Source organism: Myxine glutinosa, chromosome 4 (genome assembly GCF_964187855.1).
Source record: "Myxine glutinosa chromosome 4, kmMyxGlut1.1, whole genome shotgun sequence".
Lineage (NCBI taxonomy): Eukaryota > Metazoa > Chordata > Myxini > Myxiniformes > Myxinidae > Myxine > Myxine glutinosa.
The window spans coordinates 135,250,955-135,274,046 of record NC_136264.1 but is presented as its reverse complement, the minus strand read 5'-3'; the positions used below and the strand labels follow the sequence as shown (position 1 = coordinate 135,274,046).

Below are 23,092 nucleotides of genomic sequence, written 5' to 3'. Positions count from 1 at the left end.
TACGACAAAAGAGGGTGCAACAGGAGAGGGTGTGACAAGAGAGGATGCGAGAAGAGTGGTGTGAGGAGAGATGGTGCAAGAAGAGGTGCAAGAAGAGAGGATGCCAGAAGAGAGGGTGCCAGAAGAGAGGGTGCCAGAAGAGAGGATGCCAGAAGAGAGGATGCCAGAAGAGAGGATGCCAGAAGAGAGGATGCCAGAAGAGAGGATGCCAGAAGAGAGGATGCCAGAAGAGAGGATGCCAGAAGAGAGGGTGCCAGAAGAGAGGATGCCAGAAGAGAGGATGCCAGAAGAGAGGGTGCCAGAAGAGAGGCTGCCAGAAGAGAGGATGCCAGAAGAGAGGGTGCCAGAAGAGAGGATGCCAGAAGAGAGGCTGCCAGAAGAGGATGCAAGACACACACACACATAAACAAAGAATAATACATTGCCGGCATCTTACAAAATATTAGAAAATGGAGATTTGTCTTCATTACACATGCCATGTACCGTTTACGCATCCCTGCTACGGTGTAACCAGGAAGGCGTATGTTGATCATTCATGGTGTGACTGATTAACCATCAAACTTGTGGGGTAACCGGCTAACACATCACTTACACATTCAACACGGGAAATGGTGAACCTGTGCGAATCATTTTACATCATCACCACCACCACCACCACCACTATTATGCCAAAGCAAACACATCGCTCTGCCTTGGGAATGGAAATGACGGCTGCTCGATACAGTTGCCGTTGGTGTGATGATCGTGCTGAATAAAAAGTGATCTATCACAGTAACTAATGAATATTACATTCATTCAGAACAAAATCTTTGAGGTCTTGCGTTCTGTGAATTTAACTCAAAAAAACACATTGCGTTTTTGAGTTGGTTTTAAATTAATGTTTGAGAACCCTGCCTCTAATCTAACACAATAATAATTATCTGATATGACGCAATATTATGTCGTGAGCTGAGCTCACCTGAAAGCGAAAACATCTTAAAACATGTGTGGCATGGCCAGGCAACAAGGAAATAAACCAAGCAGCTAAAAGCGCTTTCTTACAAGCATCAAATATTTTCTAAAATTCACTTTGACTGTCTTTGAATTCTAAAGCGAACGTAATCAAACAACTGGTTTGGGATTGTCGTGGTCATCCCTACATCTGCAGGCTTACCCTTACACCTGCAGGCTCCGGGGTTGAACTTACACCTGCGGGCTCTGGGGTTGAACTTACACCTGCGGGCTGTGGGCTTGAACGTACACCTGCGGGCTTGAACTTACACCTGCGGGTTGTGGAGTTACCCTTGCACCGCGGTGCTGTGGTGTTATACCCTTGCACCTGTAGGGTTGTACCCTTGCACCTGCAGGATGTTGGGGTTACCCTTGCACCTGCGGGCTGTTGGGGTTACACTTGCACCTGAATGCTGTTGGGCTTACCCTTGCAACTGCAGGCTGTTGGGGTTACCCTTGCATCTGCGGGCTGTAGGGGTTACCCTTACACCTGCGGGCTGTTGGGGTTACCCTTGCATCTGCGGGCTGTAGGGGTTACCCTTGCACCTGCGGGCTGTATGGGTTACCCTTACACCTGCGGGCTGTTGGGGTTACCCTTGCACCTGCAGGGTGTTGGAGTTACCCTTGCACCGGCGGGCTGTTGGGCTTACCCTTACATCGGCAGGCTGTTGGGGTTACCCCTGCACCTGCAGGCTGTTGGGGTTACCCTCGCGTTTGCGGGCTGTTGGGGTTACCCCTGCACCTGCGAGCTGCAGGGGTTAACGCTTGCACCTGCGGGTTTGTTGGGGTTACACTTGTACCTGCATGCTGTTGGGGTTACCCTTACATCGGCATGCTGATGTTACCCCTGCACAGGCGGGCTGTTGGGGTTACCCTTACATCGGCATGCTGATGTTACCCCTGCACAGGTGGGCTGTTGGGGTTACCGCTGCACCTGTGGGCTGTTGGGGTTACCCCTGCACCTGCAGGCGGCAGGAGTTACGCTTGCACCTGCGGGTTGTTGGGGTTACGCTTGCACCTGTGGGCTGTTGGGGTTATGCTTGCACCTGCGGGCTGTTGGGGTTACGCTTGCACCTGCGGGTTGTTGGGGTTATGCTTGCACCTGCGGGCTGTTGGGGTTATGCTTGCACCTGCGGGCTGTTGGGGTTATGCTTGCACCTGCAGGCTGTTGGGTTTTCCCTTGCACCTGCGAGTTTGTTGGGGTTATCCACACACTTCCGGGCTGTCCTTGGAAAACAATGTACACTTGCAGCTTTGCTCCAAAGTTAAAACGCCACAAAATGTTCAACATCAAACTTAATAAGGAAAGAAAAGTGTCAAAGAGCTCTGCACCTGCACAAACAAAATCCTCGGCCTGAATCCGACGAGCCGTTCCTTCTCCCCATCGTCCTCGGGCTGAATCAAATGAACGGTCAATTCTTCCCACCCTCTTCAGCCTGAATCCGACACTCCGTCCTTTTTCCCCACCCTCGGAGATGAGCAAAAAACACACAGTTCCTTGTTTAAATTAGAAAACTGAAGTAATTACAGGCTCAGTCGGCTGGAATTTTTACCTAAACTTTAGTGTTTTCTGAAACTCAGAATTTATGGAGCTCAGTTCATTCCAAGTCATAGCCATGCAGTTTCTCAGCCTGTGGCTGCAAAGTGTTTTACATAAAGGACCCAGGATGGAAAATGTTTTTTAGGCCAAATCTTGACCTTTTCATGCAAATCATCAGTGGATGACAAGGTAATTCTTTCCCGCTTTCGGTTATTGAACTCGGTATCGGGACCACCGGCGTCTCTAGGAAGTTCTTGTTTACTATCGGACGGCCTGCAGTGTACAGGCAGTAAATGTCACGCGAAGGGGAAAGTGATCTGAAAGGGGACTAAATGGGGTATCATTTCCGCATCTTCAAATTAAATTTTACCATGAGCGAGATGTGTGTGGTAAAAATAAAAAATAAATTTTCAGCTCGAAAGGTTTCAGCCCGATGAATCCAGAGGATTTTATCGTTTGAAAACCCAGTTAAAAGCCAAATCCTCCTCCTTTACAACCTCACTGCCCTACAGTTGAACACTTAAATGGCTGCGGACCACCAAAATGGTCAACTTGAGGAGCAACGGAATCATGGACAATCAGAGGCCAGACAAACCAACCTTTACAGCTCAATTTTTGGCCAGGAATCAGCAAGTCTTCACACTACCACTCAATTGCCAAGGTTAACTACTTTAATCCTAACCTACAAAGGATTGGTTAGGATAAAAGAAGGAAAATCTACTTTTGTAGATGGAGTAAGTTTTTTTGATTGTTTGTTACCAAACCTCATCTTAACTGCTAATCAACTGGCCAGGTGTACCGACTGGCTCCGTTTTCTTTGCTCACTGATTTACCACACTAGTGGGCTGCCCTGGCTCTAAGCTGGGAGCTCCAGGAGCTGCGTAAGCCGACTGCACCACTTGATATCCAAAGGTTTCCAATACTGACATAGGCCCGTGGCCCACGGTCGCCACGGTGGCAGCAACTGGTAGGTAATGCTGCACGGGGGACGGCCCAAGGGTAAGCTCCGCGCCGGTGGCGGTCGCAACGACCACCGGAGCTCCCACTGCCGCCACCGCAGTGGGAGCGGCTGCCAGGCTCGCAACAGCTCCGGCTCCTATGCTGGCTGCCCCGACTGCCAGAGCTGGCCCTCCGGTGCCGACCACGGTTGCTGCTCCGGCCTTGCCCTTGGCTAGGTGCACCTGAGTCAAGTGGCGATTCAGGTGAGACTTTGTCTTGAAGGTGGAACCACATTGAGGGCAAGCGTGCTTCTTCTCAGGTGCCCATCCCAGGTGTTTGCATGACTCTGAGGATGCATACAAAATATGTTTTATAAAGGATGAAACTATTAGGGCCGTTAGTCCTGAATAAATGAAAACCTGCAGGCAAGTAAAGCCACCCTTACCCTTGTGACAGATGGTACAAAGTCCATTATTTGTCCCTTCTTTATGCATCTTCATGTGGTCGGCCAAGTACGGGGTTGCCAAATGCTTTCCGCACAGCTGGCAGGGCACACGTTCCTCGTGACGTGCTGAGTGGGCACGTAGCCGATCACGCGTCGCAAATGCAGCCTCACATGTCTGGAATAAACAGGTGCACACAAGCTGTGAAAAGAGAACTGCGAAGTGAGTTCGGGATCATTGGAAAAATTGGGATGTACAGGGAAGAGATTGGAATGCTTTGAGACAAGTGGGGAGGACAGTGGAACTGTTTGTGATATGCAGGTAGGAGAGTTTAACTGTTTGGGATACATGGGGAGGAGAGTGGAACGGTTTTGAATACGTGTCGAGTAGAGTGGAACATTGGGAATATGTGGGAAGGCGCGTTGGGGGGGGGGGGGGGGAGAACGGAATGGTTTGGGATATGTGGGGAGGAGGGAGGAACTGTTTGGGATAAATGGGGAGGAGAGAGGAACCATTTGGGATATGCGGGGAGGAGAGAAAAACTGTTTGGGATAAGTGTGGAAGAGAGAGGGACCGTTTGGGATATTTGGGAAGTAGACAGCAACTGTTTGGGATATGTGTGGGGCGGAGAGGAACCGTTTTGGGATACGTGGGGAGGATAGAGGAACTGTTTGGGATAAGTGAGGAGGAGAGAGGAACTGTTTGGGATAAGTGAGGAGGAGAGAGGAACTGTTTGGGATACGTGGGGATGATAGAGGAACCGTTTGGGATACTTGTGGAGGAGAGAGGAACCGCTTGGGATATATAGGGAGGCGAGAGTGGATGCATTTGCGACAAGCGGGAAGGACAGTGGATCCGTTTTCAACAAGTGGGGAGGAGAGTGGAACTTTTTGGGATGTTATGGGGGCAGAGTGGAATGGTTTGGAATGTGTGGAGAGATTTTTTTTTAAACACACACCTGGCACTTAAATGGTCTCTCAGTTGAGTGAACCTGCCTCACATGATTATTCAGATGGTCAGGCCTTGGAAGCAGAAAGACAAAATTACCGTGTTGTCCATAAATCAATTGGATCCCACTGTGAAGTGGTTTCCTAAACAGGTTTGATATATACAAAGAATGTTCTGCATTCATTACACAACAGAAACTGTAACATTTTTGCTATCTATAAATTTAACAAAAACATGAAAACACATTTCAAACAACTGATAAAGATGCAACAATGTTCTGAGCAGTCTCCTTTAATTGTGTAACTAGTTGATCACTTGTAGTCCTTTTGTTCTGAATGCCTCTCAATACTATACGTGTAGAAGCTAAGTTGTAAAGAAAAATCGAAGATGGCGGTTTTACATTGGGAACAGTGCATGTCAAGCTCAGTTTCCGATACCGATTCCACCTTCATAAGCAACTTCAAAGGTTCATAGTATGTCGAAACTGATCGGTGGGATTGTGAAGAAACTATTGGAGACAAAATTAGTGATGGAAACGCTTTCGGGGGAATTATGGAGGCGTATCGTTTTGAGTCCTGTGCGAGCGATTCAGACGAAGATGGTGGTGTTGTGTTCGTAGTGAAGATGAAAACCCCGGTTGTATGTTCACTAGAGATTCGTGGGTTTGTTTTTTCCGTTCAATTGACGGTTTATCAGGGATTTTGTTTTGATTGCTAAATCAGTTATATTACTCCTAAATCAGGCTTAACGACTTTATAATCAGGTTTACCGCAAAATTACCGACTTTATAAACCGCAAATCAGAAAAACACATCATATCTATTTTGTAGGATATCAAGGCATAGATTAGCATCTCGAGGTGGTCTGAGAATTCGGGACCCCCTTTAACAACTCAATAACCAACCGCAGTCGCACTTCAGGCATTGTGATGCTTTGCTTCAGAATGATCCAGTCTTTTGTTATTAATTTCACTCTTTTGAGATGCTACATCTAATGCACTCTAACAGCGTGGCTGCTATGGACCCGAGAAGAGTTAATTGAATGACTTTAATGAAGTTAAACTAACCATAGCAAGGAAATAATTTCCTTTGATCATACTACATAACCACACAAGAGCCTGGTGTTGGCTTAGCGGTTAGGGAGTAGGCTTGGGATCCTAGGATGCTGAGTTTGAATCCCGGTCGATCGCTGAATTGACGCCAGGGGGGTTGACTCAGCCTGTCATCCTTCCGAGGTGGGCAAATTGAGTACCAGCTGGCTGGGATGAATGATCCCGGTGTGTACTCCGATTTAGAATAGGTACACCGTATCCCTGCGCATAGTAAGAGGCGACTAAGGGTTGGCGGCAGGAAGGGCATCCGGCCATAAAAACATTGCCTCAAACAGGGAACCATGATTGTCATGGGGCCCACAAGGCTAACCCCCGTTCTAGCGGGGGAAAATGGCCTTAAAATGATCATTCATATTACATAACCACACAATATATTATTACAAAACATTTCACAAACATTTTTACCACTTAATTTGATTTGTATTCATCATGACAAAAAAAAAAGTAATTCAAGCAATTTGAAGTAATTGACTTTTTAAAAAATGTTTACAAAACTCTTTAAGTCAATCATTTAGTCCCAAAAATATTTATATTTAGTCATCTCCCCTTTTCTTCCTAACCCATCTCACTCCACCAAATCAAAATTTTTAATTGACAATTTTTATATGTTTAATCTCCCAACACTTCATTTGCAAATATACCTCTCCGATACTACTCCCACAATGCTTCCTCTTTTTCCCTTCCTTTTTGGGGATATATAGTCAAGGCTCATGGAAGATATAGTACATTGAATGGATCAGAATGTAATGACAAAAAAGGAACAAGTGGATTTGAAAGAGAATATATAAGGAGACTTGGACATACAATGGGAGTGGGGAGGAATGGGGGGAAGGGGTGTGGGGGGAGGCATGGGGGACATGAAAGGAGGCATGGAGGACAAGATGGATACAGAAGAAAACTCTTAAGAGGGGAAAAATGGGAATTTGGAAGGAGGAGGGATTGGGGTGTGGGATGGGAAGGGGGGAGGGGCTTATAGCGAGGGTAGAAAGGATCATGGGTTTGGATTGGGGGTGATCTGAGATGGTGGTAAACAGCTGTCCTGAAAATCTGGAGGGAAGAATGAGATTGGAGAGAATGTGGAAGTTTATTCCACAGGCAGGAAAAGAAGGAATGAATGCGTGCATGTGAGCAATGATCCTGGATTTAGATAGTTTCACCAGAAGCAGGTTGATGGTAGACCGTGTGTGCCATGCAGAAACCTAGGTGGGACAAAGCATGGAAAGAGCAGAGGGTGTAAGACCAGAAAGGAGGTGGTAGAAGACAAGACCACTAACATGTCTGCAATAGGAAAGTGATAAGCTCATAGACTCAGCCTCAGTGCGTGAGATTCCAATGATCTTGAAGGCCTTGATTTACGGGGTGTCAAGTTGAGCAAGGTGTGAAGCAGGGAACCCAGCTGAGAGGGGGAGAGTAGTACTCCATCACTCCATCAAGCTGTGGATGAACACCCTGTAGATGGAGAATTCAGGTGTGCCAAGGAAGAACTTTGGAATGACGGAGGATGCCCAGTCGGCGGCTAGCTTTGGAGGCCAATTTTGAAATTTGGTTTGCCCGAAAAAGATCGTGGCTATAAGTGAGATCCAGGAGTTTTAATGACTGAACTTCTTCAAAAGGATTGTTAAGAGAGTAGATGGGGGGGAGAGGGAAGGTGGGTTGCCATTGGTGCTTTTGGAGAGAGAGAGAGAGGGAGTGAGAGATTAGTCAGGATTGAAAGACATATTCCAAGTGTTTGACCAGTTTGTGATTTTGTCAAGGTTTGAACAGAGGAAAGAGGCTGCAGCCTGCCTGTTTGAAAGATGAGGGATGTCACGACAGAGGGTGGAGTCATCAGCAAATAGACAAAGGGGACTTCCAGAGTCAGAGAAGATAATTTATGAAGATCAGGTATATGCCAGGGCTCAAAACACTGCCTTGGCGCACTCCAGCCTGAGACAGCCTGACTATGACTATGGTATATGAGACTTCAGCCTGAGCCTAAGACATTGTGAGGAGATGAAAGGATTCCGTTGAGAGCCACACGTTGTCTACGACAGTTACCCATGTGTGGCGTTGACCTTGGATATCATAAGCAGAGAGTTACTTAGGAGAGCAAAGTGGGATGCCAGACTGTATCAAAAGCATGAAATATATCCAGAGATGGCCCTGACCTCATGTCTGACATGGATGGCTTCCATCCATTGCTGGGTGAGTAGAAAGAGCATTTCCAGGGTAGGGTGACCTGGTGTGAATCCATATTGGTAATCTGAGATGAGACTGTTGGGGAAAAGGAAAGATTTCATATCAACTGCAATGTTGGATTCCATGCCCTTGCTGATGATTGGAAGCAAGCTGATGGGTCTGTAGTGAAGGGACCAGTTTTTGCACCTTTTTTATGTAATGCAATGATGTTGGGAGATTTCCAAGGAGATGGAAGATGACCAGGGGAATATGATAGGGTTAAAAGTGCAGAAAGAGGATGTGCAAGAGCAGCAGAGCAGGTTTTTAGGACACATGAGCCAATGACATCCAGTCCTGTAGAAGAGTCAGAGTCGAGGTTTGACATAAACTGGTCCACCTTCTTAAGTTGAAAGTTCAATGTTGAGGTTGGACAGATGTTTGCTTTCTGGCTCTCCTGAGAGTGGACACACTTTTGTGGGCTTTTTGGAACTTTTTGGAAATTGTCTTCGGTCAGATTTGTCTTTCAGGAATATATAAAGGCAAGTTGTTTCAGAGCAACTGCCTCACCACAGGATTTAGTGTCCTATGGACAGGGTAGGATAACTGAAGACCGGATGGGATGAATCTGTGTATCAGAGAGAGCAGGTTTCTGTGGAAGAATCCCAAGGCCGAGTTAACATCAGGGGGCAGTATATATGGGAGACCAGACTTAAAGAGAGATGGTTGCTTGCAGTCCTTGCCGGGGGTGTTGGGTTCCCTTGCTTGCAGCAGAGGAAGAGCAGGAGTCATTTACGGGAAAGTTGACCATCACCAAGCCCAGGATGGATGATTTACCATTGGGAGAAATCCAGGTTGGAAATTTCACAGATAGAATTCAGTCCCATGGAGTCAGAGAAGTTCTTTGCTGAAGTGCCATGGATGGTGAGAGACATACCAACAACCAGCCAAGTTGCATGGTGATAATTGAAATAATCACATATGAGGAAGAGAGAGTTGCAACGAGTGGTTAAAAGTTCGTCCATGTTGTCGAAGAGAGATATGGATGGAGTCGTCACTGTTTGGAGGATGGTACAACGCACAGACAAACTAGAACAGCACTCAGGAGAGAGCATACCTCCGCCAGGCTGAACAGTTTACGTTTTGTATCCCACTGATAGTCCAGATCTGGATACTGACCTGAACCAAAATCGAATCGGCTTGTTCTTGTCGCCTAACTAACTCATCGACCTAGTTTTGTCATAAATCGTCTACAACTTTTTGAAACATCATCCTATGTATCATTTTAGCCATATCACTCAATGGTGAAGAATCACTTAAAATTTTTTATCTGATCTGGATCCAAATTCGAATCTTCACCAAAATAAAATCAATTCTTCCTTGTCACACACTCAACCGATATCCACCAAGGTTTGTCCGAATCCGCCCACAATTTTTTGAGGTATCCTGTTCACAAACAGACAGACAGGTGTGAAAACATAATCTCCATCAACCTTTGGTGGCGGAGGTAACAAGAGGTGGGAGTGGAGGGGAAGCTGCAGCTAAAGGTACTCCTGGGGGTTGGGAGGTGTAAGAGCAGTAAATTGCGTGAGAAAGAGTTCTTGATGTACAATGCGACTCCACCACTGGGACGGCGTTTAGATCAATCAAAACGGAGGAGACAATAGCCAGGGAGAGACACTAAGGAGTTAGGGGCATCATGTGGGAGAAAGGATTCTGTTAAACAGATGATGTCCGGGTTGTCAGCAGCAGCCTAGATTGATAGATCCGTCATGTTGGAGCAGAGGCCTCAGATGTTTAGGGTCCACACAGTGAGGATCAGTGAGGAGGCACTGGGAGGCTCTACGACTGATGGGAGGATAGGAAGGTACGGGCTGGAGGGGAAATGAGAGGGGTAGGACGGGGGGAAGATGGGAGGGGCGGTAAAGGGGAGAGGAGATTGGAGGGGTGGGACGAGGAGAAAGATTGGAGAAGGCAGGACAAGGGGAAGAAGGGAGGAGGCAGGAAGAGAGGGGATATGGGAAGGGGCAGGACGAAAGGGGTGGGATGAGGGGAAAGCTGAGAGGAGCATGACTATGGGGAACCAAGAGGGGCAAGGATGCAGGGGATGCCGAAGAGGAAATTGAGTGGGGGCAGGACCAGGGGAAAGCTTTGAGGAGGAAGGTTGATGGGGGAAGCTTGGAGAAGGTGGGGTGAGGAGGAAGCTAGGAGAGAGTGGTGAGAGGGGAAGCTTTGAGAGGCTGGGGTGAGGGGGAACCTTCGAGAGTGTGAGTTGAGGGTTAAGTTTGGAGAGGGTGGGTGAGAAGGGATGCACAAAAGGGGGACATACAGTCGTGGCCAAAAATATTGGCACCCTTGCACTTTTTTCAAATAATGCACCATTTCTTACAGAAAATTGTTGAAATTAAAAAATATTTTGGTATCCACATTTGTATTTCTTTGGTTTGCAGTGGAACAAAACAAAAAAACCTGAAAAAATTACTAAATCTTAGCTTATTCCACACAGAAATCCTAAAATGTTCCGGGCAATATTATTGGCACCTTTTAGAAGTTGTTAGAAATAATTATATTTCAAGCAGGTGATTCTCCATTACTTTGGAATTGAACTCACCTGTGGTGAGTTGCAGGTGCCTGCTCACTCATTCAACCAGTTCGAATAGACAAAAGGAGTCATTCTGCTGTTTTGTGCCACTGTGTGCACCACAATGAGCATAGATAAAAGAAAGAAAACCAGAGAATTGTCTGAGGAGGTCAGACACAAGATTGTAGCCAAGCATGGACAATCTAAAGGCTACAAGCCCATCTCCAGAGAGCTTGATGTTCCTGTGTCCTCTGTACGCAATGTTACCAGGAAGTTTAAGGCCCATGGCACTGTAGCCAACCTCCCTGGATGTGGACGCAAAAGAGAACTTGATCGAAGATTGCAGCGAAGGATTGTCCGAATGGTGGAGAAAGCACCGTGATAAACTGCCAAACAGATTCAAGCTGACCTTCTGACACAAGGTACGACAGTTTCAACTCGCACCATCCGTCGCCAACTAAATGAAAGGGGGTCCTATGGTAGGAGACCCAGGAGGACCCCACTGCTGAGAGACAGACATAAGAAGGCCCGACTGGAGTTTTCCAAAACACACCCGAACAAGCCAATATCCTTCTGGGAGAATGTCCTGTGGACAGATGAGACCAAATTAGAGGTTTTTGGTAAAACACATCATCTCTGTGTTTACCGAAAACAAAATGAAGCCTTCAAAGAAAAGAACACCTTCCCTGCAGTCAAACATGGAGGAGGTTCAGTTTTGGGGTAGCTGTGCTGCCTTTGGCATTGGGCGCCTTGAATGTGTGCATGGCATCATGAAATCAGGAGATTACAAAGGCATTTTGGAGCGCAATGTTCAACCCAGTGTCAGAAAGCTGGGTCTCTGTCGAAGGTAATGGATCTTGCAGCAGGACAATGACCCCAAACACACTTCAAAAAGCAACCAGGAATGGTTCAAGACAAAGCGCTGGACTGTTCTGAAGTGTCCAGAAATGAGTCCAGATTGAAATTCCATTGAACACCTGTGGGTAGATCTGAAAACAGCATTTGGGAGTAGGCAGCCTTCAAAGCGGTGCCATTGTTATGACATCGCTGGTACCCAGAGTATCTTGGGAAGTGACATTAGTGATGGCACTTCCCCATGCTCAGTGGCTGTGTTAAGTGTTTGTCTCTTCAGTATGTTCTTGTGTGAGTGTGCATGTGTGTGTGTGTGTGTTAAAGGGTTAATTAGCTGACCAATCATATCCTAATTGCATGTATTGAATATATGTATCGCAAACCCCAATTTAGGTCTGTGAAGACAGTGTTTAGCAGTACCTTGTTTACCCTCCATCCTTTTGTATTTTTTTTTTTTTTACTGTTCATTGGGCTTTATTTCTCATTTATGTATTTGATTAGTAACCTTTTTTCTCTTCTTCCCACTGGCCTAGCAACCAATGTTCTTTGAGCCGAGTACTACCAGATTCTCATTTGAATTGGACCAATCAACAGTGTACCCGAGCCGGTAACCAGTGACTGTTTTGAAGCGAGCGTCTCAGAAGATAATTCAGTTGAGAGCTGGAACCCAATCAGGTGAGGTCTGTGTTGAGTCCAAGCAGAGGACCAGGAGAGTGAGCAACGTATGCTGTCACCCCCCACGAGAGGTCCTTTCTATGGCATTACCGGGGCTCTTCAAACCCCTCTCCCGGTTCCTCTTTTCTCCCGGAAGGAGGAACCGTTCTCAGGAGTCTGGGGATATCAGCACAGTGTTCGCAGGGCTGTACAGACACCAGCCTGCTTCTCCCATCAAATTAAGGTGAGAGTGCCTTGCTTGGATCGACCAGGCCTGAACCAAGCCTCATTTATTTTATCCTCCCCACATCTTCTAGCCATTCTTCTTATTCTTCTGGGAGAAGAAGATTCTGTGTCTTTTAAGAATATGTTGAGTAAATTAGCTTGAGAATTTTTATCATTATAACTGATATATTTTCTGATCACGACGTCCTTTTATTTTTTTGTATTTCTGTAGCAGTTGTTGTTGGTTCCTGGGTTCAATCACTTTCTCTGTGAGCAGGTAAATTGCCAGCAGGCACACGAGAGTTATGTTATTGGCAAGTGCAAACAAATTGAACATCTTAATCATCTTAACATTTTCCCCGAGCAATTATTTGGCACTTTTTAACTCTTTTATTATTTCACACCATTATGCATTTAGGGTCAACCTTGAAAAGTTTAACCATTCGCATGGCTCACCTGGAAAATCCTTTTGCACAATGGTCACAGACATATGGCTTCTGCACACCACCGTCGTGCATTCGCACATGGTATGTCATGCGGTCCTTGCGTTTAAAACGCTGTCGGCACACGGGGCACTCGAAGGGTTTCTCGTCAGAATGGGATAGGCGGTGTCGGTTCAGGTGGTACACGTCTCTGAAGGCTTTGCCGCAGAGCTCGCAAGCGTGATTCTTCCGCACTCGTCGTACCGGCGGTGTGCCCGTCACATCACCAGCTGTAAGGAAAGGGAAAATAGGGGAGGGTTAATAATCATTGGTGCAAAAATGAGGTGCGTGTGACAGAGTACTTGGGTCATAAAGAGGAGCAAAGTGAAGTTCAATGGAGCTTAGGCATTTCAGAAGGAAAGTTGGAAAAGAAAACAATTAAATTCTTAATTCAACTACTGTATAGGCCATAGGGTAATGTGGTACCAATGGCTACACTCAGGAACTCGTGTATAATAAATTAAAAAAGTTATCCCCTTCCTAATTAATTAACTAATTCCAATCCCCTTCCTAGCATAGTTCTAAATAACAAAAATGTGTATTGCTCTTGCTTTATATTTTTGATATTCTTCACAAACTATAGAATCCATTGTCATGAATATATGCAGGAATTTGATGCAGTTTACATTATTTTCCATTTAGTGCAGTGGCATATGTCAAATCATACATTAATACGAAACATGCACATGGATCTCAAGCCAATAATCCATGTTTTACAATTTCATCTGCTGAAGCTCTCATTTGAATTGGACCAATCAACAGTGTACTTGAGCCGGGTAACCAGTGACTGTTTTAAAGCGAGCGTCTCAAAAGATAGGTCAGTTGAGAGCCGGGACCCAATCAGGTGAGGTCTGTGTTGAGTCAGAGCAGAAGACCAGGAGAGTGAGCAACATATGCTGTCACCCCCCACAAGAGGTCCTTTCCATAACATCACCGGGGTTTCTTCAGACCCCTCTCCCAGTTCCTCCTTTCTCCCGGAAGGAGGAACCAGTCTCGGGAGTGAGTCTGGGTCATGGTCAAATTCCAGTGAAGTAGAGTAGAACACTGTGTCCGCCCGCTAGTGGCTCCTCCAGCTGGGTCATGGAAGGTAATAAGGGGATAAGGGGAATGGATACGTGCCTGTAAATATTTGTCTGTGAATTACCCTGTACATATATGATTGAGAATGTTCCACATTTGTAAATGCGTACTAGTCAGTAAACACCCTATTTATAAAGAGATCTTGTCTTGGCTTATTCTGTCCCTTTTGATGGTGATGCAATACAGCTGTCAGTGATAGGCCAGATATAGATTGGGCTTGTAGATCGCAGGATGCAGCTACACATCAATTGATTCCGCTTCGCCAACTAATTAAAATATGTTGTGTGACTGCCGGCACGATACTCGCTCGTACTCAGGCTTCTTTGTATGGTAACACGACTCTGGGCATGGGGATCCCGCAGAAAGTTCTGGCACACCTGATTATCATGGTTGTTTAAGACGCACCATCCACTTGGGGTTATCTGGGGGTGACGTTCATGTATAATAATAAAAGGCAGTGTCCGTCCATCCATCTGTCTCCTCCATAACTCCGAAACCATGAAAGCTAGCAGCCCCAAACTTTGCATGCATACACCTGGACCTCCAACAGATTGCAAGGATGAAAACTGGGTGTCTGGGTGTGTTATAACATCCTTTTTGAAGATGATTAACGAGGTGCTCATAAGAAAAATAAACCCGATGTGGTGGTTTACCAATATGGTGGCCCACCATCTTGGTCAGCCCACTACACCTCGCTGGGTTCTTAAGTCACAATTTTGTTTCAGCATACTCAAACGTGCCTTGCCTTGGAAACACGATTGATTTATCATTACATAATTGAAGCATATCATCAAAATCTGGATTCAGATATGAGGATTGGATGCTGTCGACTAAATAATGTCCAAATCTGGAGTGAAATCTGACAAAATTTACCATATCTTGCGATTTTATAACTAAATGTATATATGCATTTATTTAAGCGAGGCTGGGATTCTCGTTGTGGTGTTACTTTTTTTTTTTTTTTTACTTTGTCAGGTAAAACGCACCTCGCTAGACGAGATCGGTGCCGGTGATAGATATACGGTGGTAAATATATATAGAGTCAGCGTGTGAGAAAACAATCCACGTAAACTGTGTCGATCGCCGAAATGGACTTGTGATGGTTCCCTACGCGGCGGCGTTGCTGGTTCGGTTAAGCTTTTTTTATACTTAACTTTGTCAGGTAAAACGCATCTCGCTATACGAGATCAGTGCCGGTGATAGATATACGCATCTCGCTATAGGATCGGTGCCGGAGTGTGTGTTTGTGTGTGTGCGTTACTATGTGTGTGTGTGTGTGTGTGTGTGTGTGTGTTACTGTGTGTGTGTGTTACTATGTGTGTGTGTGTTACTGTGTGTGTGTGTGTGTGTGTGTGTGTGTGTGTGTGTGTGTGTGTGTGTGTTATTGTACTATAAGGCAAAATGCCGTCGTGTGCTGCCAACGTGTGCACAAATCGTGACGTACGAGGACGAACAAAGGCAGGAGTGACTTTCCATCGTTAAGGCTTCAAACACTGTTACGGTGTGTGTGTTACTATGTTTGTGTGTGTTACTGTTTGTGTGTGTGTGTGTGTGTGTGTTACTCTGTGTGTTGCTGTGTGTGTGTTACTATGTGTGTGTGTGTTGCTGTGTGTGTTACTGTGTGTGTGTTACTGTGTGTGTGTTGGTGTGTTTCTTTTTGTGTGTGTGTGTGTGTGCTACTGTGAGTGTGTGATCCTATGTACGTGTGTTACTGTGTGTGTGTGTGTGTGTGTGTGTGTGTGTGTGTGTGTGTGTGTGTGTGTGTGTGTGTTTTACTGTGTGTGTGTGTTACTGAAACTGAACGAAACTGTCAGCTGAAGGAGCAAAAGAATGTCATTGTCTTACACGAATGGTTTATTAAATTGCAGAAGCATAGCCTGGTACTTCGTAAGCAGTTTGTGAGTGTAACTTCCATGGAATAGGGTGTCACTCCACTGCATCAGAATCCACTGTACCTGCGATCTATTTTTAAAATTCCCTCTAGAATCTAGATGATGGACACAGATTGCGTATATCATATTCCCGTCAGGAAGCAATTCATGGTTACCCAGAAACGCCGGGTACTTTTACTAGTATCAATATATATGTAGTGCCGATAGAAAGTCAACACCCCCCCCTTTCAAATTTTTCACCATTGGTTGCCTTCTCGTCTGAAATTAAATTGCATTAAATCAAACTTTTTCCACCTTAATTTACACACCGTAACACACAACTGCCAAGTGAAAAATAAATTCTACAAATTTCTGAAAATGAATGAAAAATACAAAACTAGAATATCTTGGTTGGATCGGTGTTCACCCCTTGAGTTAATACATGGTGGAAGTACCTTTGACAGCAATTACAGCTGTGAGTCTGGTGGAATCGGTCTCCACCAACTTTGCACACTTTGATTGGGCAATATTAGCCCATTATTGTACAAAATTGATCAAGCTCAGTCAATTTGCGTGGGCAGCTTTGATGGACAGAAATCTTGAAGTCATGCCACAGATTTTCAATTGGATTTACGTTGGAGCTCTGATTGGGCACCTCAAGGACATTTATATTTTTGTTCCTTAGCCACTCCAATGTTGCTTTGGCTGTGTGCTTCAGGTCGTTGTGATGCTGAAAGGTAAACTTCCATCCCAATTTCAGCTTTCTTGCAGAGGGCAGCAGGTTATCCTCTAGGAATTTTCTGTATTTTGCACCATCCACTTTCCCTTCCATCCTGACAAGTGCCCTAGTCCCTGCTGATAAGAAACATCCCCATAACGTGATGCTGTCACCACGATGGTTCACAGTAGGGATGGTGTTCTTTGGGTGGTGTATTGTGTTGGGTTTGTGCCAAACGTACCGTTTTGCAATTATGCCAAAAAGTTCCATCTTGGTTTCGTCAGACCACAAAACTTTTTGCCACATGGCTTCAGAATCTCTGGAGTCATTTTTGCATACCTCAAACGGGACTCAAGGTGGGATTTTTTGAGTAAAGGCTTCCTTCTTGCCACCCTACCATACAGGCCAGACTTGTAGAGTGTTTGGGATATTGTTGTCACATGCACACAGTGACCAGTCTTTGCCATAAAGGCCTGTGGCTCTTTCAAAGTTGTCATTGGCCTCTTGGTGGCCTCTCTGATCAGTCTCCTCCTTGTTTGGCCATCCAGTTTGGAGGGACGGCCTGATCTAGGCACGGTCTTGGTGGTACCATACGCCTTCCACTTCTTAATGCTTGTTTTGACTGTGTTCCAAGGGCTATTCAAGGCCTTTGAAATATTTTTATCCCCATCCCCTGATCTGTGCTTTTCTACAACTATATCTCGGAGGTCTTTTGAAAGCTCCTTGGTGCTCATGGTTGAGTCCTTGCCGTGAAATACACTACATAGCAGAGGAAACTTACAGGAACAGCTGATTTTATTCTGAAATAATCAGCAATTAACTTGGTGTATGATTTTGATGGTGATTGGTTATACCTGAGCTAATTTACAATTGCTATTATAAGGGGGGTGGACACTTATCCAACCAAGATATTCTAGTTTTGTATTATTTTATATTTTCTGAAGTTTGCAGAATTTGTTTTTCACTTGAAAGTTGTGTAAAAAAAGGAGGAAAAGGTCTGATTTAATGCATTTTAATTCCAGGTTATAAGGCAACAAATGTGTATGTATGTATATATATATATATATATATATATATATATATATATATATATATATATATATATATATATATATATATATACAGTGCATTCAGAAAGTATTCAGACCCCTTCACTTTTTTCACATTTTGTTATGTTGCAGCCTTGTGCTGAAATCGTTTAAATTCATTTTTTCCCTCATCAATCTGCACTCAATACCCCATAATGACAAAGAGAAAACAGGATTTTAGAAAGTTTTGCAAATTTATTAAAAAGAAAAAACTGAAATATCACATTGACATAAGTATTCAGACCCTTTGCTATGACACTTGAAATTTAGCTCAGGTGCCTCCCATTTCTCTTGATCATCTTTGAGATGTTTCTACACCTTGATTGGAGTCCACCTGTAGTAAATTCAATTGATTGGACATGACTTGGAAAGGCACACACCTGTCTATATAAGGTCTCACAGCTGACAATGCATATCAGAGCAAAACCAAGCCATGAGGTCGAAGGAACTCCCTGCAGAGCTCAGAGACAGGATTGTGTCGAGGCACAGATCTGGGGAAGCCTACAAAAAAATTTCTGCTGCATTGAAGGTTCCCAAGAGCACAGTGGCCTCCATAATTCTTAAATGGAAGAAGTTTGGAACAACCAGGACTCTTCCTAGAGCTGGCCGCCCGGCCAAACCGAGCAATCGGGGGAGAAGGGCCTTGGTAAGAGAGGTGACCAAAAACCCGATGGCCACTCTGGCTGACCTCCAGAGATCCTGTGTGGAGATGGGAGAAGCTTCCAGAAGGACAACCATCACTGCAACACTCCACCGATCTGGGCTTTATGGCAGAGTGTAAACACATATACAGTCGGACTCCAACATTCGCGTGGGATACGTTCCTGGAAAACGCCACGAATGTCGAAACTGCGAATGTAGGGACATTGTTTCAATGGGAAGAGTCTGACTCTATTCATTCCTATCCTGAAATTATATTCAGGATAGGTTCCCGAATCGCGAAGTTAAGGAAAATCCACGAATGTCGAGGAAAATCTGCCATTGTATGCCGTGCCATTGTTTCAATGGGGATAAAGAGGATAGGTTATATGTTCCTGGCGGTTCCTGATTCATAGGGTAAGTTTAAAATGTTTTCGACCACGAATGCACATGATTACTGTTTCATAAAAAATGCTTACAAAAAGAAAAACGACAACACCAGGTACCGTTTCAAATTTATTGAAGGAATGAGCTTACAGTTTATTAAAAGTGCTTAACAATACCGTACCATGAAACAAAAAAACAACATCATGTACCGTTTTAAATTTTTATTTAACAAACACATGCAACGTTTCAAATTATGATGACGATGAACAATTAAAATCCAGTGAACTGAGTGTGCTGCAAAGTCATGCACTGAGGAAGAGGCAGGAGTAAGCAGGTGAGGGCGTAGGTGAGGACACAGGTGAGGATGCTAGTGAGGATGCTGTTGAGGCACTACGGGAGGCAGGAGAGGCAGGAGAGGATGCCGATGGTTTCGAGGTGGAGGGACCAGGGCGGAAGAAATGTGTGACGAGAGCTGCCTGGCAGATTGCCGTAGGTTTCTGTGCAGCTCTTTGTAGGGGAGCATGACCGGGTCGGCATCTTGCACTATGCCGGCAATCGCCTGCATGTCCTGCAGCACATGACCCAGGAACTTGACGATGAGGTTGGACCTTAGCACCTCTTCCTCCTCATCACTGCTCACCTCCGCCTCAGAAACCTTGGTAGTGGCCTCCAATTCCTCCTCAGTGAGCTCAGCACCAGGCGAGGTGATAAGATCCTCCAACTTCTCAGGCTGCATGTCATCAAATCCATCCCCTCCCACCTGCCGTGCCAACCCAACAATTTTATGCCTCTCCTCTGTGTTGTCAGGAAATCCTGTGAAGTTCTTCACTGCCTGTGGCCAGCGAGGGTGCTGGCCACAGGCAGTGATGGTTGTGCCAGTACGCGTTGATGGAGGAGGCTCTCACCTCATCTAGTGACTCATTGATGGTGCCAATGCAGAGGGCAATGTTGAATTCTCTCCAACACTGCCCAACGGTGAGCCCTGGGTCGGACTCCATCACATACAAAATGCGGCGAAAGGTGCAACGGGTGTAACATGTTTTAAATGTGGAGATTACACCTTTGTCGAGTGGCTGGATCAGGGAGGTGGTGTTGGGAAGCAGGAAGACCACCCACACGTTCGGGTAAGCCACGTCCAGGTACACAGGGTCAGGAGCATTGTCGACGAGCAGGAGAACCTTGAACGCAAGGTTTTTTCCCACCAAGTACCTCTCCATCTGAGGGACAAAATAATTATGAAAGCAGTCAATGAAGATTGGCCGTCATCACCCATGCCTTCCTGGTGGACCTCCAAAACACGGGCATCGTTTGTTTGTTCTTGCCCTTGAGAGCACGCAGGTTCAGGGAATGGCACAGCATCATTGGTTTGACCACACAGTCCCCTTTTGCATTTGAGCAGAGGAGAAGTGATATGCAGAGAAGAGACCTGGTCCTTGGCGACTATGAATCCTTATGCTGTCCCCTTGCGCTTCAAGATTAATGTTCTCATGGGCATCTTTATCCAGAAGAGGCTGGTCTCATCATCATTGAAGACCTGCTTTGGGAGGTATCCCTTCTCGTCGATCAGCCTCGCGAGTTGAACAGGGAACGTTTTGGCGGGTGATGGATGACATTTTAACCAGAGAACAGCTGAAAGATGTTTTCGTGTATGTTGATCATGTCACAGTATGTGGTCGTGATCAGGTAGACCATGACTCTAATTTATGGCTTTTTTTGGATGTCGTGAAGAAATACAGACTGACGTTCAACAAGGATAAGTGTAACTATTCTGTCACAACAGTGGATCTCTTGGGGTGCACCGTCACCGGAGGGGAGATACGACCTGACGCCGCTCGGCTGCAACATTTGCTCAAAATGTCCCCACCTATCGACCGTGCGGCCTTGCGCAGAGTACTGGGATTGTTCGCGCATTATTCCAAGTGGATCCCGGGGTTTTCAGAGAAAATAAGGCCATTGGTGGAATGCAAAATATTTCCACTGTACGTGGCCACGAAGGCTGTGTTTAAGCTATTGAAAACCGACATAGCTAATGCTGTTGTGACCTCGATCGACGAGACTATTCATTTTATGATCGAGACAGACGCCTCGGACTGTGCCATAGCGGCTGCCCTCAATCAAGCTGGAAGGCCAGTCCCTTTCTTTTCTCGCACCGTCTGTTAGCGAAAAGCGACATTCCGCTATCGAGAAAGAAGCTTACGCGATCGTGGAAGCCGTCAGACGGTGGCGCCATTTCCTTCTAGGGAAGCATTTCCAGTTAATCATGGACCAGCAGTCCGTAGCCTTCATGTATGATGGACGACATACGCAGAAGATTAAAAATGAGAAAAATCGCTTGTTGGCTTGTAGAATTAGCCGACTTCAGTTTCGACATCGTTTACAGGCTGGGACGAGATAATCTGGCTGCTGACGCATTATCTCGACCTGTCTGTTCGGGAATGACCACCGGCGATTTACGTGATATTCATGAATCGCTCTGTCACCCCGAGGTGAATCGATTGGCTCACTTCGTGCAAAGCAGAAATCTGCCTTTTTCTATAGATGACGTCCAGCGTCTTTGTAGAACATACTCCCTGTGTGCCGAAGTAAAACCAAGTTTTTATAAACCGTCTATGGGAACGCTGATTCATGCCGGACGGCCGTGGGAGCGTTTGAACGTGGATTTCAAGGGTCCGCTGCCAGCAGCTGGGGGATGCCGATACATTCTTACTGTTGTTGACGAGTATTCCAGATTTGCGTTTGCTTTTCCTTGCGTTGATATGTCTTCGGTTACGGTGATTGAATGCTTGCGGCAATTGTTCTAGTCCGTGGGCTGAGTAGGGTTTACATGCACCCCCCCCCCTCCCCCCCACAACTTAACTTCCCGGGTATGTCCATGTACCCCCCACCGTAGGGGTTAGGAAAAACCATGTTAACAGAAAAAAAACTCATTCCCAAGGTACCTCCCACGCATATTTTGATGTTACCCCCCTGTCAGTGATTTCCGAAAATTAGGGGTAGGCAAAATTCAAATAGCCATAACTTTTTAACTAGTCATCCTATGGTTGCATATGACCCCTCAAAATGTTTGTCCTGGGACACTCTTTACAATGATATGTGTTATATGCAAATGAGGTCACTAATGAGGTCACCAGAGGTCAAACTATGAGGGAATGAGTTTTTTTTCTGTTAACATGGTTTTTCCTAACCCCTAGGGTGGGGGGTACATGGACATACCCGGGAAGTTAACTTGTGGGGGGGGGGGTGCATGTAAACCCTACTCAGCCCACGGACTATTCTTACTGTTCAGATATCCTGCTTTCATCCACTCCAACCGAGGTACGGCCTGCTCGAGAGATTAAACAGTTTCTCCAGGATCAGGTGTCGCCACTAGCCGTACCACGGCGTACAATCCTCAAGGCAATGGCTTGGTGGAACGATATAACGGGATTATCTGGAGAGCCGTGTCAATGAGCTTGAAGTCGCGCGGTTTGCCTTCGCAGCAGTGGGAACGTGCACTGCTTGACGCACTGCACGCAATCCGGTCGCTATTGTGTACTGCTACGAATGAAACTCCACACGAACGAATGCTTCACTTTCAGTGACGTAGTGCTAGTGGGCGAGCGTTGCCCTCTTGGTTGGCCGAGCCCGGTCCGCCTCTCCTGAGACAAGCTGTCAGACAAAGTAAATACGAGCCATTGGCGGATCGCGGAGAAATTCTGGAGGCAAATCCAGGTATGCTCATGTGAGGCTGCCGGACGGACGTGAGACTACTGTATCTGTTTGCCATCTCGTGCCTTGCAGCGAGGGAAATGAGCGGGTTGCCGACGACAAGGGAAACGGAATCTCGGGTTCACCCGTCAAAGCGGAGTTGCAGCAAGGATCGACAGTGGATAAAGTAATGCTTGATAATGTCAAGGTTACGGAGATCCCGTCGGAGTCAGGGAGATCTCAAAAGGACCAGACTGATGAGGATGATTCCCTTTTTGGATCCAGAGACCCAGGAACTGAAGGGATTTATCGAACTCGTGCTGGAAGATTGTGCCAACCGCCAACTCGTTTTGGTTAGTAGAGCTTTGCTCTGTTACTGTTACGTTGCTTACTTGTTTGTTCGCTAGCTTGTATTTTAACGTAGGAAGAATGTGATGAATTATGAAGAAGAAGATTCGATGGAAGGCCTTAAGAAGGGAATATAACGGGTTGTAGAGTAAAGGAGGAGATTTGGTTTTCGTATCTGTCTTTTGTGAGTGGACGCTCGAGAAAGGTATGACTACAACAACAAGAACAGGCATTTTAAGGCCATTTTCCCTGCTAGAGTGGGGGTTAGCCTTGCGGTCCCCATGACAATCTTCTCCATTTTGCCCTATTTTCTACATCTCCCCTTGTTAACCCACTTGCCTGCATTTCTTCTTCCA

At 45.8% G+C, this 23,092-nt stretch overlaps 2 protein-coding genes across 4 annotated transcripts in view; one reads left to right on the top strand and one right to left on the bottom strand.

The window, feature by feature from the left end:
• LOC144891816 (uncharacterized) overlaps positions 1–23,092 on the top strand; it is a 1,036,251-nt gene that overhangs the window by 902,521 nt on the left and 110,638 nt on the right. The window lies entirely within an intron of this gene.
• LOC137425271 (vascular endothelial zinc finger 1) overlaps positions 2,532–23,092 on the bottom strand; it is a 48,161-nt gene continuing 27,600 nt past the window's right edge. For 2 of the 3 annotated variants that reach the window (XM_068113533.2, XM_068113534.2), the window contains 4 exons: positions 12,893–13,148; positions 4,871–4,934; positions 3,915–4,089; positions 2,532–3,815 (listed from right to left, as the gene is read on the bottom strand). In XM_068113533.2, the coding sequence (XP_067969634.1) occupies positions 3,352–3,815; positions 3,915–4,089; positions 4,871–4,934; positions 12,893–13,148 (959 nt within the window). In that variant the 3' untranslated portion in view covers positions 2,532–3,351. The remainder of the gene's footprint in view (positions 3,816–3,914; positions 4,090–4,870; positions 4,935–12,892; positions 13,149–23,092) is intronic. The other variant, XM_068113532.2, reaches the window with a different exon arrangement.